This window comes from Macaca mulatta, chromosome 3 (assembly GCF_049350105.2).
Source record: "Macaca mulatta isolate MMU2019108-1 chromosome 3, T2T-MMU8v2.0, whole genome shotgun sequence".
Classification (NCBI taxonomy): Eukaryota; Metazoa; Chordata; class Mammalia; order Primates; family Cercopithecidae; genus Macaca; species Macaca mulatta.
The window spans coordinates 73,223,353-73,241,527 of record NC_133408.1 but is presented as its reverse complement, the minus strand read 5'-3'; the positions used below and the strand labels follow the sequence as shown (position 1 = coordinate 73,241,527).

General features: G+C 46.1%; 1 protein-coding gene and 1 long non-coding RNA gene across 2 annotated transcripts; one reads left to right on the top strand and one right to left on the bottom strand.

Annotated features, from left to right (window-relative positions):
* Positions 1-1,767: 1,767 nt before the first annotated feature.
* LOC144339841 (uncharacterized) lies at positions 1,768-8,392 on the top strand. Its single transcript, XR_013415346.1, has 2 exons — positions 1,768-5,674; positions 7,201-8,392. It is a non-coding gene; the product is annotated as an uncharacterized LOC144339841 (long non-coding RNA).
* A 1,760-nt stretch (positions 8,393-10,152) lies between these two features.
* On the bottom strand, positions 10,153-17,897 carry LOC144340147 (uncharacterized). The gene is made up of 2 exons (XM_077997978.1): positions 17,542-17,897; positions 10,153-12,420 (listed from the first exon to the last, which is right to left on the bottom strand). The coding sequence occupies exons 1-2, from the start codon at positions 17,785-17,787 to the stop codon at positions 11,554-11,556; spliced, it is 1,113 nt and encodes a 370-aa protein (XP_077854104.1). The 5' UTR covers positions 17,788-17,897; the 3' UTR covers positions 10,153-11,553.
* Positions 17,898-18,175: the final 278 nt, after the last annotated feature.

Here is an 18,175-nt window from a genome sequence, read left to right as displayed (position 1 = left end):
GCTGAGGCAGGAGAATGGCGTGAACCCGGGAGGCGGAGCTTGCAGTGAGCTGAGATCTGGCCACTGCACTCCAGCCTGGGCGGCAGAGCGAGACTCCGTCTCAAAAAAAAAAAAAAAAAAAATATTATGAAGTGTCATTCTATCAAAAGCAATCAAAGTGTGTGGGAGGAAAATGCTGGCTGCCCTTTTTGGTGGAGTGGGGTTGGCACAGCAGGGCAGGATCTCAGCTGGCCCACACCACATCATCGCTGCACCTGCCGGCCAAGTGCGGAAGGTCTTCTGCACGTCCTTCCCTTGTGGTCTCCTTTGCACTCACCAGCAGGATTTGGGTACTTCCTTCCTAAATGGTCTTTGCATTTTCCTCTTTCGTCTGCACACAGATGCCTACATGCCACTTTTGTTTTCTGGAATTATACAGAATTATCCTTTGCATACCCTGTGGTGTTCGAAGCCCCATCTGATTTCTAGTTTTGTGTGATGACATCCACCACCATCATCACTCTTCATGCATCTCATACCCCAATATCTGCTTGGCTATTTCCAGAAGCTGTTTCTGCTGCCCATAGGACTGGCTCACAACCCCTCCTTCTCTATAAAGCTTCCACAGACCCAAGCATCCTCCTCCTCCCAACCAAACTAGCCACACACCGCCGAACTCTGTGGTAGCTACTGCCCTTACATTCACTCACGTGACTGTCTCTCTGTAGGTCATGAGCTTCTGCAGACAATAAGCTCTTTACCCTAGGCAACTAGCACAATGGTTTGTAATTAAATAATATTTATCATTTAACTAGAGAGATTAGCAAGAGATAGATATGGTTCTGTGAAAAGGACCTCCTTGGGTAGAAAGATCAAGAAAAGCCAGAGAACCAGAACTAAGCAGATTTTTTCCTAGGAAAGCTCAATTATATTTTGAGTTTGCTGAGACTTTGCATCTTTGAATTTCAGAATACTGGAGGAGGAGAAACTAGAGCAGTAGGAGCCTTTCCTCTGGTTTCATCATTAAGAGTGACACAGAGCTGCCTCCTTCAGACGAGGACCCGAGTTTCAGGTTAAGTGAGGAGGTTCCAGCAAAGCGATCTCTCCACATTCCTCTGAGAGAGGACTGCACAGATTGCAAAGGCAGGAGGCATGCCTGGCCATCTGAGAGCCGTGACTACAGCTCCCTCCGGATGATTTCCAGTGGAGCAGGCTTCATAATGTGGAGGTCGGCATATAGTAGTCTGCCTCCCCGACCCCAGCTCCCACTCCTGCAGCCAAAGAGCCTGCTGGACCTGGGCTCTGAGCCCCCTCCAAGGATGAGAAGCAGAAGCAGCACTTTAGGTTTTTGTCCAGGTTTGATCATGAATGAGTAGAAGGCCCAGTAACTACATTCCCCCTAAACAAAAACATTGTATTGGCTCCTCAAAAAGCAGGAATAGGCCGGGCGTGGTGGCTCAAGCCTGTAATCCCAGCACTTTGGGAGGCCGAGACGGGCGGATCACGAGGTCAGGAGATCGAGAGACGATCCCGGCTAACACGGTGAAACCCCGTCTCTACTAAAAAATACAAAAAAAATAGCCGGGCGAGGTGGCGGGCGCCTGTAGTCCCAGCTACTCAGGAGGCTGAGGCAGGAGAATGGCGTAAACCCGGGAGGCGGAGCTTGCAGTGAGCTGAGATCCGGCCACTGCACTCCAGCCTGGGTGACAGAGCAAGACTCCGTCTCAAAAAAAAAAAAAAAAAAAAAAAAAAAAGCAGGAATATAGGAGGAACTGACTCTTCTCTACCAACACCACCCTTTCACTCCCCTCATTTTGTCTCCTTTGCTCTTCACATGTTGCAGTGAAGGGAAATCCTAGGGTCAAATAGTTTGCAGGAGAGCAGGGCCAGTAGATGCAAAGCTCAGTAAGACTTGAAGACCTAGAGAGAAAAAATCAGGCGCAAATCAGGGGCCCAAATGGGATCTCTGCTGCCAGCATTCCAACCTTCTATTGTCAAAACTGTAAAATATTTTCAGAATCAATTATTTTATTTTTTCTGTGATAGGAGAAAATCATGGAAGTCGATAGAGTAAAATTTAAAATAAGTCTCAAATGGTGGAATTTTTTATGGATGGTAAAACTAATGCATGTAGAAAAAAATACAACACAGAAAACTTGGAAACATTTTTTTCAGTTGAAATAAAAGGTTGAATCATCCATCAGGGGCCCATGTTCTTTCTCTCTACTTTCACTTTGAGGCTCAGGCACAGAGCTTCAGCACACAGCCTCTGGGGGGCTGTCCTGATTCTAACCACAGTATTCCCGGAGAAAGGAGGCAAGGGCTGAGAAAGAGTGTGTCGTCCCCACTCTTCAGAGCCCTTCTTGGAGGTGGTGTCCATAAGTCACTCGTGTCCCATTGGAGTGCTCACACGGTCACACCTCACGGGGAAGTAGAGTCTACTCTGGGTGGTTGTTCACCCAACTAAAAATTCCAAATGCATTATTGTAGAGAGAAGGGAGGGCAGGCATGGGAGAGTGCCAGTGGCCTCCAACTCAGGGTCAAATCCCAAGGACAATCTATGTTAGGCCAGCAGCAAATGAGAATGAAGACGCAAATGGGAGAGACTAAGAGGAACTGTGCAGGGAAGTCAGGGGCTGCAGCAGCCCAGCCAGAGAGGCCCGGACACAAAGACTCTCAGGAGGAAAACACGGCTGCTGACTCCAGGAGAGAATTCAGGGGAAAAGATATATTTGGAAGATTTTTAAGTGAAGTTATACCATAGGGTTTGCAGCATAAACCCTCTACACTGAACACCTACAAAATCCCTGATAAAGGCCTCATGGCTTGTTAATATGGTTTGGAGTGGACCTGTTTGGGTAAAGATTTGGGGAGGCCCATGTCAGGGTGGGCTGAATCGTTGTGCTTAAAACACACTGGAGATTGCATATTGTATTGCAGCGGGTGATTGGTGGGTGAAAGAAAGATGCACTCATTCATCTCTGAGTGGAGAGATCTCTCTGGGCTGGTCACAGTGTATGAAAACAGGGCATGAAGAATGTCTCCAGCCCACATGGGCTGCATTCTTGCTGGTTGGGAATGTGTCCCCATGTTCTCCACCTTCCTCATGGGCCTCCTGTACTGGTTAAGAAGGAAGAGCCAGGTGCGGTGGCTCGTGACTGTAATCCCAGATATGCAGGAGGATGGCCTGAGGCCACGAGTTCCAGACCAGCCTGGGAGACATAATGAGACCCCCATCTCTAAAGGTGGTTTGTGCCTGTAGTTCCAGCTACTCAGGAGGCTGAGGTACACTTGACGATTGGTTACCATTCACAGTGACATCAGCGAAAGTTTCCCTGGAGATTGGGGTGTGGTTGTCTTTTGCTTCACCCTACTTTGCCATTGCCCATGTTTGTCTTTCCTTGATTCCGTGGTTTTCTGTGGAAACTGAGGGAAGCATGAGTTTGTGCTGCTGTTTGGCATCACAGTGGTCTGAGGTCTGAAAAGGTAGTCAACCTGAGAAATTGTCGGGCGATGAGGAGGGCATTCTAGGCAGAAACAACGACATGAAAAAAATAGAGTTAGGAGCACAAAGCCACAAATCAGAAATCAAGAGTAAAGGGAGCCAGAGAAGGCAGGATGGAATAAAAACATGTCTAGAAAGATCTAGGGTTCAGTGGGTCAGTGCATCTCCTCTGAGGCATCAGCTCCAGTCAGCTGGGAACTGCAGCCTGGAGGGGGGGCCTCTGGCACATTGGAAAGAGCACCTGGATTAGTCAATGAGGTTTGCCTCCAGGGGCTGGCCCTATTTAGGAAGACCAGCAGACACAAAGATAACTCATCACAAGTCTAAGTTAAGGGCATAGAGGGCCTGGGACGCCACTAAGAAGTCTGAGGTCTGTCTAAAGGGGCTCGTTTCATAACTGAATGCCAAACACATTCAGTGATCTCAGGGTCCCAAGACCTGCTCTTGACTAAAAATTAAGCTGAGACACCCTCTATTAAAAGCTGGCCAGAGAAGATGATGGGTTGCATGTGGTTCCTGGGCCAAGTTTGCCTCTGGAACAGCAGTGCAGAGCAGCAGGGACAGGAAGAGCCCCAGGGACGTGCAGGCTGGGAGAAGAGGCTTCCAGCTGCCTCTGAAAGGGAGCTTTCCTCTTTCCAATGTGCTGTTCTTTCTGTGAAAAGTCCTTCTAGAGCTGGGCTGATGGCATGTGAGTGTCACCATGTGTCATTCCGCAAGTGCTCTGCAAATTCCCAGAGATTCTCCCTCACGCCCCAGGGGAAAAGCAATTTTTATTGTCCCACTGTGATCCACGAATCTTATCCCCAGTGTCTATGAATCCTGACTGTTGGACTTCAAACCCTCTGGGCCCTTTCTCAAAGAGCTCCATGGAAAGCGAGCTCCTGATGGCTGCACGGACGTCTCAAACTTCCTGAAGTGTCTACTCAAAATAGTCCCTAACCTAATGGCATGACTTTGGAAATGTATGTTTTAAGCTTCCACATGTCAAATTCCCCCATCCACCCAAAACAATTTCCTAAGGGCTAGCTTCCTGGGACCCGCATATTCCCCATCTTTCTGCCTAAGCCCCCATCTGGACATGGCTTGGTTCATTGCTCACAAACGCTCCTACCCTCTCTCCCCACCACCCCCTCATTTGGGCCACGCATCTGTGTCATCTTCCAGGAGCTCCTGGATCTGCCATTAATCAGCTGTTTAGGTTACTATTCCCTCCATGCCCATGATGCCATTGTGTTTTGTGCTTCTTCATGTGAAGTTAAAGGAGAAGATATCTAAGAACATAACCTTGAGAGCACTAGCAACCACAGGTGGACTGTGAGGAGGAAGCCAATGAAACATATTGAGGAGAAATAAGCAGAGAAGCAAGCAGGTGGCTTTGCAGGAGTCAAGAGGAGAGAAACATTGCGAGGAGTGCACGGTCTGGGTCAAACACCAGAGGGATGGCATGGAAGACAAGGACTGAAAAGTGTCTACTGGATAATTCTATCAAGCAGGGCAGCTGGGCACAACCACAGAAGAACTGGCTCAAGGGGAAATTGTGCAGCTAGTAGTCAGGTAGAATCCAGATGTCAGTAGGACCTAGTGGAAGGGGCTTCAATTTTTGAATCGCTCAAGCTTGGCCAGAAGCTGACTCTATGGTTTACTAGCTCTGTGATCTTGGACAAATAACGACTTCTCTGAGCCTGTTTCTCTTCTGTAAAATGGACATAAAACACCTTCCTTGCAGAATGTGATGGTTAATACTGAGTGTCAACTTGATTGGATTGAAGGATACAAAGTACTGTTCTGGGTGTGTCTGTGAGGGTGTTGCCAAAGGAGATCAGCATTTGAGTCAGTGGACTGGGAGAGGCAGACCCACCCTCAACTGGGTGGGCACCATCTAATCAGCTGCCAGCGCAGCTAGGATAACAGCAGGCAGAGGAATGTGGAAGGACTAGACTGGCTGACTCTTCCCGCCTCCATCTTTCTTCCAAGCTGGATGCTTCCTGCCCTCAAACACTGGACTCCAAGTTCTTCAGCTTTTGGACTCTTGGGCTTACACCAGTAGTTTGCCAGGCGTTCCCGGGCCTTCAGCCACAGACTGAAGACTGCACTGTCAGCTTCCCTACTTCTGAGGTTTGGGGACTCCGACTGGCTTCCTTGTTCCTCAGCTTGCAGAGAGCCTACTGTGGGACTTCACCTTGTGATCGTGTGAGTCAATATTCCTTAATAAACTTCCCTTCATATATAGGTCTATCCTATTAGTCCTGTCTCTCTAGAGAACCCTAACACACAGAAGAGTTGTGAAAATGACCGTTGGTCTGCCCTCACCCTTTCCCTTCTGCTCCTTTAACCGCATGCGCTCAGTGTTACCTTCTGTGGCACCTGCTCACCGTCATCCCGTGGTGACTCATGTGGGTAACTTCATCAGAGAAGACCCTCCCTGCCTGTCACCTCAGGTACAGCCCACTAAGTGAGGTGGCTGCAAGCGCAGATCCTGCACCTGCCAAAAGTGAAACGAATCCGTTCCCGGAGCCTGAGGTGCAAAGGGCAGGAAGCTCCCTGCGCACCCCTGCGGCCCCGGTGCAGCTCTCCCAGTCCCGCAGCCTCCCACTCCGAGTCTCTGCCGTCTGGGACCCGCTCCACCTCCCGGCTCCCCTCCCACTCCCTGGCCCTCGGGGCATCCTGTCTCCATTCGCGGCCCAGTGCCCTCCACTCCCACGGCCTCGGGCACAGCTTCCACAGGGAAAACACCCACATCTCTATCTCTTGCCCCGTTCCCCGTCCTGAGGGCGACGCGTGGCCACTGAGCACACAGACCCAGCACAGCGACCCTCGCCTTCTTCGCGCCCCGAGCAGAGGATGAGCCCCAGGCCAGCCCTGTAGCTCGCGCCGGCAGCCCTGGGCTGGCTCCGCACCCGCGCCTCGTGCTTCCACGGTGGACCCAGGAGACACCCCCCTAGCCCAGCCCAGCTTCCCTGCCAGACTGAGAACGAGGAGGAGGGAGGGGTTGGGGAGCGAAGGCGGAGGGAGAGCTGGGCGGAGGGAGGAGGCGGGACCGCGGCACCAGCGGGCTGGAGCGGCAGGGTCCCGCGGAGACCCAGCGGATGGAGTGGCGGAGCGCGCCCCCTGCCGGCCGAGGCCTCCCCCCGCTCACAGCGCCCCCAACCCACCAGCCGCAACATGCCCCTGAGTGGCCGGGAAGGCTGGACCTCCGTTCCCTGCCCCGATAGCCCGCGGATCAGCCCGGCCCCGCACGCATCGGCCACGCAGGGCCAGGTCCCTGACTCCAGGCCCACTCGCAAACGTCCTGGCGGCTGCGGCCCGACCACCATCCAGGCCTCGCCCGCCGGCAGTTGCCCAGGTTCACACAGGAACGAGCTCCGACGTCCCCGCTGCGTCCCGCCTGAGCTTCGCCCGGGCCCAGGGGACCCCACGCTGCACGGGGACAGAGCCGCTCCGTGTGACAATGCAAGAAAGGGTGAGCTCTTTTCCACCTGTCTCATCTCAATGTGAACCGCGGCCCGGATAACAACTGTTCAGGGACTTCTGAGGAGCTCAGCCAACGCTCATGCCTGCCTACATTTTCTCCAAATCTGCCTTCAAACAAACTTCCTCTTGTCACAGACGAACCCATCTCCACGTTAGAGTGCATCGTGGGGTTTCATAAAAGCCAGTGCTCTGGAATCGTCAGTCTGGTTTTACACTGAGTGTAACGGACTTCTGTTAAATCTCAGGAAACACTCGCGCGCCAGAGACGCCCGCGCCCTGGAACGCGGCGGACCGCCAGTGCCCTCTGCGGGTGGCGCGCGGCCTACGCAGCGCAGCGATCAGGCCCTCAAGTCCCGAAGCCCCAGCGCCCGCCTCCTAAGAGCTGGCCCCGCAGGAAGGAGCCCAGCTCCTGCCCACTGCCTTCCGACGTCCTGTAAGTGGACCCCGCTGCCCGGGCCTCAGTGGTCTGGCCTGGAATGAAGAGTCTGAGCCAGGTGGTCCCAAGCACTGCCCGGCTCTCGCATTTTCTGACAAGGAAGTAATCAGTCACGTGCCCTTGCCAAGGTTTGGGCACCAGACTCTTTGACACCTGGTGTAGACTCAGCAAAATCCCATGAACCACTATGCCCTTCAGATCAATAGACTACCACCTACTTCATTCGGAATGAAACCTGGGACAGAGCCAGCTGACCGAGATTCCCGTTCCTGCATTTGAAGGCTGGAGGGTATGGAGAGTGCCTAGACAGTGGCACTCACCCCTGCCACGCCCTGTGCTGCAGGTTGTACACGATATAAAACATGACACTGACTGCCCGTGAGGATCTTGACAAGTTGTTCTGAAGACGGCACTTTGGTAAGTCCCTGAGAGTCACAGGGCCTCAAAGCGGATGGCGGCATGGCGTGGCTGGTTCTGCCACATGCCAGCCGTGTGACCTCTGAGTCTCCACTTCTTCAGTGCTGACAATAAAGGAGTTTTACTAAGGGCCAAACAAGATAATGAATGTGAAACTGCTCAACGAACCCCAAAGAATTATGCATAGATGCGATCATTAAGATGCAAAGCCATCAAGTTACCACCTGGCATGCTTAAACTGTAAAGAGTGAGTCAAAGTAAACTGAAGAGGAAAATCCAAAGTTATGCAAAAAAGAAATAAAGAGGTCTTACGTAGCAATACCAAACTTATGTCAGGCACTATTTCTCAAAACACAACTCCACTGAGATGCACCAAGGAAAGAAAGGATTTTGTGGGCAAAAGCTTTATGACCCTCTAGGGTACTCACAATGCTCGTCAGCACACAGAGCTACAAAGAGTTCAGATTTTGCCACCCAATTTGTTACTAAAAACACTCAATTTTCAGCGCTGCTTTGGATTTCAGAATTGCAGATTCAAAACATGGTAAACCCTGTATTAAAATCCATTAAAAGTTCCTGAGTTGCTCCTGTCTCTGGTCTCTCCAGAAGAATTTATCTTTCTTTTTTGGACAATCGTTCTTTTATAAGAATTGGTCTTTCAGCCTACTTTGAGTTCACCTAGTTGTTGGAAATTTAGTAGAAAAAATAACCTTGCCTTTTAGGGTTGACTTAGGTTAAAATGTCTAATGTATATAAAGTGTTTATCATGTAACAAGGCACACGAGGGTTTATTATGTGGGATACTCCTACCACCTGTGGTGGAAGGGGTTTCTTGTGGCCTCAGGTCATGCTGGAGGGATGCCACCCCACAACTGCTCCAAAAAAAGCACCCATGCCACCACCTCACGCCAATATTCTGAACCCCACGATAGTGACCTAACAAGTGTAAGTAATAGTGAAAATCACAGGACAGACTAGTTGAACTCAGGACTGACCTAGAACATATGATATGCCAGATGACAATGAGAGATGTAGATAGATGACATGAGAAAATTAGATCAATTATCTAATAGTTGATTCATCCTTAAATGCCAGATTTTTATCTGCCATATAATTCTTACTGATTATATAGGCTGAAAGGCAGAGGGGGGATGATGAGTCTATCCAATGAATATAGAGAATGGCTCCAAATTTTAACTCTCTAAAACATCACCACGTGCTGTGTCTTTTCCTAAAAATCAGGATCTTTTTTCAACCAGTACATACCTCCTTGACCTGACAACACTTAACACAGGACAAAAAAAAAAAAAAAACCACCGTTCCCAAGTTGAGTATAATCTATTTATATTTATATCCATAATCACAAGGATAACCACTGTTCCCAAATTAGGTGTACTCATGTAATAGCAGGCCCAGTTCTGGGCTCTCTATGCTTTTCCTTTTATCTGTTTGTTGGTCTTCATGCCTGTGCCACACTGTCTTGATCGCTGTAGGTTTATTGGCTTTCTATAAGTTTTGAAAGCTGGCAATGTAAGCCTGCCAACTTCTTTTTCCTTTTTTTCAAGATGGCTGTGCAGACTCTAGGTGATTTGCATTTCCATATAGATTTTAATATTTTGTCAGTTCCTACAAAAAGTCCTGCTGGGCTTTTATACACATCTATTTGGGAAGAATTGCTATCTTAGTAATACTGACTCTTATAATCCATAAACATGGTATATCTTTCCATTTATTTAAGTCTTCTTTAATATTTTCACCACCATTGTGTAGTTTTCAGTATAGAGATCTTACATATTTTTGTTGATGTATTGCAAAACATTGCATGTTTCTGTTGTTATAGTAAACATAATTTTTAAAATTTCATTTTCTAATTCTCTACCGTTAGTATACTAAATTTACATTGATTTTTGCTTATTAATCATATAGACTGCAACTTTTTATTAGCTCTAGTGGTCATTCTGTAGATTCCTTAGAATTTTCTTTTTAAGTTAATGGTCTTTTTATTGGGGAAAAACTAGCATTTACAACTTGGAATGGAAGTAAACTGTAACTTGTTGAACAGCAATGTTGATGACTGTGCTGAAGCCCACAGCCACAGCCTACTCTGCTGGCTCAAAGTCATGGTTCAGAGGGTTTTAAAAACAGAGTCCAAAGATGCTCCCTTGGTAAAAGTTTCTTGTTAAAAAATTTGTGTGAACAGTGACAGCCATTTCACTCTAGAACAATGCAGACAACACTAAACCAACATATATCCCGGCCCACGGGATAGTCAGTGTAGGCCCTGGAGGAGGGGGTGGGAATTTGGGGAACAAGAGACACGAGAAATGGAGACAAGACAGTACTCTGATCAAGTCTCGTTTAATGGCGGTAATGCACTGCCTTATATACACTTGGAAGGGAAGGGGTTGGGCTAAGGCGGAAATGATCTCATTGCCGAGGGCGTGGCCAGGTTAGTTTCCGTTTCTCCGGTCGGACGTCATGTTGCGTTTGCGCTATTAAGTAACAATTTTCCCGGGCGCAGGAAAAGTGAGTGAAGAAGCAGCAGGAAGAGCGCCATCTTTAACGAGGTATTAGTACAGGGGAAAAAAGGCAAAGATAGGGAGGAGGTAGAAGGTGGAAATGAATAGAGCTCAGGCGTTTAATCCCTAATTATTATTCGCTATGGCCGGGGTGTGCAGCTCTGGACAGGTCCCCCTTTTTATATTTTTATGATAAGAAAACCCCTCGGGAACTGCACCTGTCTTAGGTTGGGTCAACTCACCCCCACCTTCTAGGCCCGTCATGGGATAAGGCAGCAGCAAAGGCGGCCCTCCTGTCTTAGGCTCCGATGGAGATAGTGTCCTCTTACCCGTCATTGACTGTCCAGTTCAGCACACAGGGGAGGTGGTCTCATTAAGGTAAATAAGACTCACCATTTTCAGTCATCTCAAGGCAATAATGAACCTGTATAGGTTTGGCCTGGAAGGCCTCAATTTGTTGTCTGACAAATGCCATAAGCTTATTAAGGATTATAGGCCCGAGAGTGAGGAAGAGTAAAAGAGTGAGTAAAGGACCAAGAAATGGCAGGAGATAGGGGAGAAGTCCATCGAGTCCAGTCCATAGTGGATTGGCGGCCAGGCCTTTTCTGCGCTTTTCTAGTTCTTCTTGCAAAGTTTTTATCTTATCTCTGATGATTCCGGATTTGTTGGCGTAAAAACAGCACTTTTCCTGTAAAGCCAAACATATCCCTCCCTGTTCTGCCGTTAACAAATCTAGACCTCTTCTATTCTGGAGAACTACTTCAGCTAACGAGTCTACTTGGTCTTGTAAATCTTGTATAGTACTGGATAAGGTCTGTACATCTGAAATTACTTGATTGGATAATTTAGTATATTGGGTTAGTGAGACTCCTAGGCCTGTGGCTCCTGTAGTAAAAGCAGTGGTGATTCCTAGTCCAGCCAATAAGGGAATAAATTGTATGGCTCGTTTCGGTCTATAAATAAAAGGTTCAATAGCGGGGATGGGGATAGGTTCATCTCCAGGGATGATATCAATGTCGGGGAGAAGAGAGGCCAGAACACAAAGCCCTGTCCAATTTGTAGGTAGATACGTATATGCCATGTTGTTTCCACAAACGAAGACCGAGCCATTTATAGCACACAAAGGGTTGGTGGCATTGATTATGGAGGTACAGTTGCCAAACACAACATAGCCTAAATCAATTTCTTTAGTGTTATTATATGATGGTGAAAAGAGGCAAGAGGAATTAGAAAATATCATCGGTTGAACTAAGGGGGGGGGTAATAGGACAGGAATTATTTACTAAGGATTCATTTGAGTAATTGACATAGGACAATGAAAGGTTAGGTATGGCTAGAGGAATAGGGGGGCCCATTTTAAGACAAAGCCAACAATCGTGGGCCAGGCTTGTATTGGACATTTGAAGTAAATTGTAAGTAGCATTGAGGATATCAAAGGTTTGGGCATCGAGCCTAAAATTATCTCTAAGCTCAGGCAGGGCTAAAGGGTGATATTGAAGTTCAGGATATGAAGCTTTATGAATTTCTTCTAATTTTTTCTGGACGGTTTTAATTCTTGCAATATCTAATGGGCCTCCTCCATCAGAAATGTGAATGGGGGCGGTAGTGCTCCAACAAACAGGCTTTCCTTTTTGACCGTTACAAGGAGATTGTACAAGTTTATTAGTGGATCCTAATACTTGTACGTCATTGATGCCTCCAGTTTGTGTTTTTAGTAACGTGGCCGTATAATATGTTCTATTGCCTGATTTGCATTGTTGATAGGAGGTATAACAGGAACTATGTACAGAAGATTGGAAAGAGCTACAAGGGCATTCTAGGAGCGGCCCGTTAGGTGAGGTATCTCTTGGGGTAGACTTACATTTCCATAACTGGTTTGGCATTAGGTAAGCTGTCTTGCCCGTGCAGGTCACCTGGGTGATTCTATCTGACGGAGGTTCAGATATTTGTCCCCCTCTGCAGTCACAAGGCTGGCCGTATTGTTTTCGTAATAATTCTCTTGCCTTACGAGGGTCACCAAAACCTGCATAGACTGTCACTATGTTATATAGAGCGATTATTCTCCAAAGGAATTTCATGTTAGGCTTCATTTTCTGAAAAACAAGAAGGAAAGAACTTCTCAGGGAGATTTATCTTCCCTGGACTGACAATGGTTATGATTTATTTGTCTTACCAATCTTTCAGGCAGCCATCTGGCTGCATCATTTTTTTGTGAGAAGATGCATACTGAGCCTCTTCCCCAAATTAAAACTGGATCGGGGCCATGCCATGAACTATCAAGTGGATCTTTCCATTTTACCATTGCAAACTGTTTTTGAGATTCAGGATGCCAGAAACAGTCGGCAGCCGATTTTCCATGACTGTCCAAATTTTAAAAATTAAGGATAAACAGGGCATGATTATGTTTCTGGGGGTACCCTTCACGGGGTACCAGCTCCCCCCTTTTAATTTTGTGATAATAGTTTTTAATGACAGATGAGCTCTTTCTACTATACCTTGTCCTTGGGGATTATAGGGAATGCCTGTGGTATGTTTAATTTGTAGGGTATTACAAAATTGTAAGAAGGTTTTGGCTATATAACCGGGGCCATTATCTGTTTTGATTTGTATGGATATTCCTAAAATAGAAAAGCAGTGTAATAAATGAGCTATGACATGTTTGGTGGCCTCTCCTGTTTGGAGAGTTGCACTGATGAATCCACTATAGGTGTCTATGCATACATGGATATATTTTAGTTGACCGAATTCTAAGTGGTGAGTAACATCCATTTGCCAAATTTCGTTAGGGATGAGTCCTCGGGGGTTAACTCCTAGATGGGGAACAGGTAAATATGTTATGCAGTTGGCGCATTGTTTAACTATTTGTCGAGCTTGTTCTCTGGTAAGTTTAAACATAAGTCTTAAGGTTTGGGCGTTTAAATGATGTAAGGCATGTGCTTTTTGCGCTTGTTGCAAATTGTCTGTAGTGACTGTGGCTATAGTTTTTGTTGCCGTGTCAGCTGTTGCATTACCTTGTGTTAAAGGTCCCGGTAATCCTGAATGTGCTCTAATATGCCCAAGAAAAAAGGGAGTAGTCCTTTTTCGGATAAGTTGTTGACATTGTAAAAATAGGTTAGCTGTGTCTGAAATATGTTTAATTTGAGACACGGTCTCTAAGAGGGGTATTGAATGAGCCAGGTAGGCGCTGTCTGTATAAATGTTAAGTGGCTGACAAGGAAAAGCTGATAGTGCTGCAATTATAGCTTGCAATTCGACCAGCTGAGCTGATGTATAAGTGGTCTGGAATTTAACGACTACATTATTGTAAGTGTAAGCGGCAAGTCCTGTGGAAGACCCATCAGTGAAAATTAGTAATGCGTCATTGAGAGGTTCTTTACTGGTAATATGGGGAAATACAAATGCATGAAGTTTACAAAATTGAATGAGTTTGTTAGGTGGGTAATGGTTGTCAATCGCGCCAGTATAAGAAGCGCAAGCAATTGGCCAAGCTTCCGTATTTTGTAACAGCCAATGGATGCGTGATTGAGTGTAGGGCTGTATAATGGTAGAGGGTTCTATTCCAAAGTATTTTCTACTGTTTTCTCTTCCCAAGATAATTAGATCAGCTATGGCATCATAATAAGGCAACAAAACCTTTTTAGGGGAGGAGGGTAGGTGTACCCACATAATGGGATTGTTCTGCCAAAATAGGCCAGTAGGGGTTATTGTTGTGTTAAAAATAAGGAATATTAATGGCTGAGAATAATCAATACCGGTAACAAATTGTGTTGCAATGGCATGTTCTACCTGTTGGAGTGTTATTAATGCTTCTTTAGTAATGGACCTGGGGGATTTTGGATTAGAGTCTCCTTTTAATATATCGAAAAGAGGTTTTAACTCTCCTGTGGTGAGCTTTAAGTACGGTCGAAGCCAATTTATGTCTCCCAGTAATTTTTGGAAATCATTTAAAGTTTTTAAATGATCACAACGTATAACGGCCTTTTGATTAATGATTTTGGGTCCGTTAATTTGGAAACCAAGATAAGTGTATGGATCTTGTAATTGTACTTTTTCTGGGGCTATTTGTAGTCCGGCTGCTGTTAACTCTTGTTTGAGTTGGGCGAAGCACTGTAAGACTTGTTCGCCAATTTCTCCTGCTATTAAAATATCATCCATATAATGTATAATATACATTTGTGCCCATGTTTTTCTGACTGGCTCTATAGCGGCAGCTACATATTTTTGACACAAGGTAGGACTACTGGCCATACCCTGAGGTAAGACTTTCCATTGATAGTGCTTCATTGGTTGTTTAAAATTTGTAGATGGAAGACTAAAGGCAAATCTTTTCTGGTCAGCAGGGTGAAGGGGAATTGTAAAAAAGCAATCTTTAAGGTCAATAATGATTTTAAAATATTTTTGAGGAATCGCAACCGGTGAAGGCAATCCTGGTTGTAAGGCACCCATAAGGATCATAGTGATATTTACTGCTCTTAAATCTTGTAAGAGGCTCCATTTACCAGACTTCTTTTTAATAACAAAAATAGGTGTATTCCAAGGGGAATTACTTTCCTCAATATGTCCTGCTGCTAGTTGTTCCTGCACTAACTGTTGGGCAGCATTTAGTTTATCATTGAGTAAAGGCCACTGATCAACCCAAACGGGCTCATCTGACTTCCAAGTAATGGGGTCAGTGCACCTTTGGGGTGCAGGTATGTCAGTGGCCTGAGCTAAAAATTTCCAAACCCCTTTTTATCAAGTTGTCCTGAAACCAGTATAGGCTGTGGGATACCGTTCTCTCCTTTTCCAAGACCTTTACCAGGGGTGTATCCTTGAGTTAACATTTGTGCAGTAACTATATCATTTGGACTACACATTATAATTTTCATTTGAGAGAGCAGATCTCGCCCCCAAAGGTTAACAGGTAGGTAAGGGATGACAAATGGCTTAATGAGGCCTGAATTGTTTTCTCTATCTGTCCATGTCAGGTATTTAGAACTTTGTTTAGGATTACTGCTTTGTCCAATTCCTCTCAAGTGAGTTAAAGTTTCTGTAGTAGACCAATGAGAAGGCCAATCTTCCTGTTTAATGATAGTTACATCAGCCCCTGTGTCTATTAGTCCAGTGAATGCCTTCCCGTCTAACCATAAGGTTAGAGAGGGTTTTTGATTTGTAATTGGTTGCACCCAATATATATCTGATGATCCGAAACCTTTTATATTTCTATTAGAGTATTGGATATTATTATCTGTTTTAACCAAAGGTAGCAGGAGTAACTGAGCTATTCTAACTCCTTGAGGGACAGTAATAATACTATCAATAGCTCTGGCCATAATTTTAATTTTTCCTTCATAATCATTATCGATAACTCCAGGGAGGACTTGTAAGCCCCTCATGGTGACACTACTTCTTCCTAAAAGTAGCCCAAAAGTGTTAGGTGGTAAGGGTCCATATATTCCGGTATTTAAGGTTTGCGGTCCCATTTCGGGTATTAGTATTGTGTGGGAGGTGGAACTGAGGTCCAATCCTGCACTTCCTGGGGTTGCTCTACTAAGTTTTGAAATGGATTGCTGTTGCTGGCTGCAACAAAGCTGACTGCCCCATATGCTTGTTTCGGGGCCTGAGGCTGGCCCCTCATCCCGTTTCCCTGCCTGGGGGGTAAAGGACTTCCTTGACTGTCAGTTTTAGATTTACATTCGTTTGTCCAGTGCCTTCCTCTTTTACACCTTGGGCAAAGGCCTGGGATTTTTGCTTCTGGACTCTTATTTTGGTTTTCACAGCAATCTTTTGCAAAGTGTCCCCTTTTACCGCATCTAAAACATCCCCCTTTATCTTTACCTTTGTTAATGAGGAAATCTCTTACTGTTTGGCCGCTAAAAGCGGCGGCCATTGCTAGGCCTTGTTGATATGAGGGCCCAATATCTGAACAAAGGCGAATGTATCCTGTTAAATCTGTTTTCTTTCGATAAGGTCTGATTGCCGCTTGGCAGGCGGGGTTAGCATTTTCATAAGCTAACTGTTTAACATAATCTACACCCGTTTCTGCATTTCCAAAGATTCTACCTGCCGTGGTCATAAGTCTATGCACAAAGTCTGAAAATGGCTCATCGGGGCCTTGTTTAACCGCTGTGAGCGAGGCCCCTGGATCTCCTTTAACGGGAAGTTTTCTCCAGGCTTTTGTAGCAGCAGCCTGGATTTGTGAGAACAGTCCAGGGTCATAGGCAGCAGTCTTTAACTCTTTTATAATAGTAAAATCAAATCCAGTATGATGCCTCCAAGCCTGTCCCTGTTCATCTATGGTTTCAGTGACCGGAAAAACGTCTTTTGGGGAGGAGTCTTCTCTATGTCGGCTAGCAACTAACCCCCCTCTTGGAACATGTTGTCCAGGCCGCTGAAGTGCGTGCAAGGAACCCTCCATAGCGTCTGAGTTAGGTATTTTATCATTTCCTGTTTTTAGCTTTTGGAGCCTAATTATCAATGATTGATGTAACTCTTCAAGTTTAATCTGTTCTTCTAGTTGAGCAATTTTTTGCTTTAATTCTTCCTTGGGATCTATTGCTGCCATAACAATGGGCACAGAAGCCTCATTATGTGTCTTATTATATGGGGGTGGGTATGAAGTAAAGGGAGGCAAATCAGGGTTGTGATATTTAGCCGCCTCTTCCTCTAAATCATCCCAATTTATATCCGATTGATTAGGCTTATTAATTTCCTCCTCCTTTTGAAGCATCTGTAAAATTGGGTATTTTTTTGGTTTGTTTTCGTGTGGTATTTCTTTATCTGTTACAGAAGGAGACTTAATTTCCTCATGATCACTTTCGAGGGAAATGAGATCCTCCTCCGTATCTTGCGGAGGCTTTGTGAGGTTAGAGCGGGAGCTAACCTTTAAAATATGCTCTGTCTGAGTGACTGCAGCCATGACTTGCAGATTGGCCTCCTTCTTATCTATTAAATCTCTAATGAGGTTCCAATAAGAGAAGGCGGTTACAGGAATTTTTTCTGGCCCAAAAGTATTATAATAGTCCTGAAGACAATCCCCTACTCTATGCCACCTTTTAATAATCAATAGTTCCTTCCTGTGGGAACCAAGGGCAAGTGTCTTTTACAAAATCAAAAAATTTAAACAAATCATTACCTTTAACCTTTACTCCTCGTATCTTTAAAGCCTCTTTTAATTGTCCTACATATATTTGATGTTGGCTTAATTCTTGTCCCATTTCGGACGCGTCACTTACCTTCGATTCTGACGCGGCAGGTTCCCGCGGTGATCGGAAGAGTTTGACTCCTTTTGTCTTTGTTAGCGGTCGACCGTCCTTTGGCGTCCTCTTCCTCACGGAGTCCCTCGTTTCCAGGTCCCTGTTCGGGCGCCACGTATCCCGGCCCACGGGATAGTCAGTGTAGGCCCTGGAGGAGGGGGTGGGAATTTGGGGAACAAGAGACACGAGAAATGGAGACAAGACAGTGCTCTGATCAAGTCTCATTTAATGGCGGTAATGCACTGCCTTATATACACTTGGAAGGGAAGGGGTTGGGCTAAGGCGGAAATGATCTCATTGCCGAGGGCATGGCCAGGTTAGTTTCGGTTTCTCCGGTCGGACGTCATGTTGCGCTTGCGCTATTAAGTAACAATTTTCCCGGGCGCGGGAAAAGTGAGTGAAGAAGCAGCAGGAAGAGCGCCATCTTTAACGAGGTATTAGTACAGGGGAAAAAAGGCAAAGATAGGGAGGAGGTAGAAGGTGGAAATGAATAGAGCTCAGGCGTTTAATCCCTAATTATTATTCGCTATGGCCAGGGCGTGCAGCTCCGGACAAACATACATGGGCATGCCACCAGGGTATGTCATCACCACCATGGATCACGGCACACAGA

What these genes read in the sequence shown, in the direction of transcription:
- LOC144340147 (XM_077997978.1), bottom strand. Translation starts at nt 17,787, where the DNA reads ATGAGACTTGATCAGAGCACTGTCTTGTCTCCATTTCTCGTGTCTCTT. An exon ending in CTGCCGCGTCAGAATCGAAG is followed by an intron (nt 12,421 to 17,541) that starts GTAAGTGACGCG and finishes CTTGTTTTTCAG; the next exon opens with AAAATGAAGCCTAACATGAA.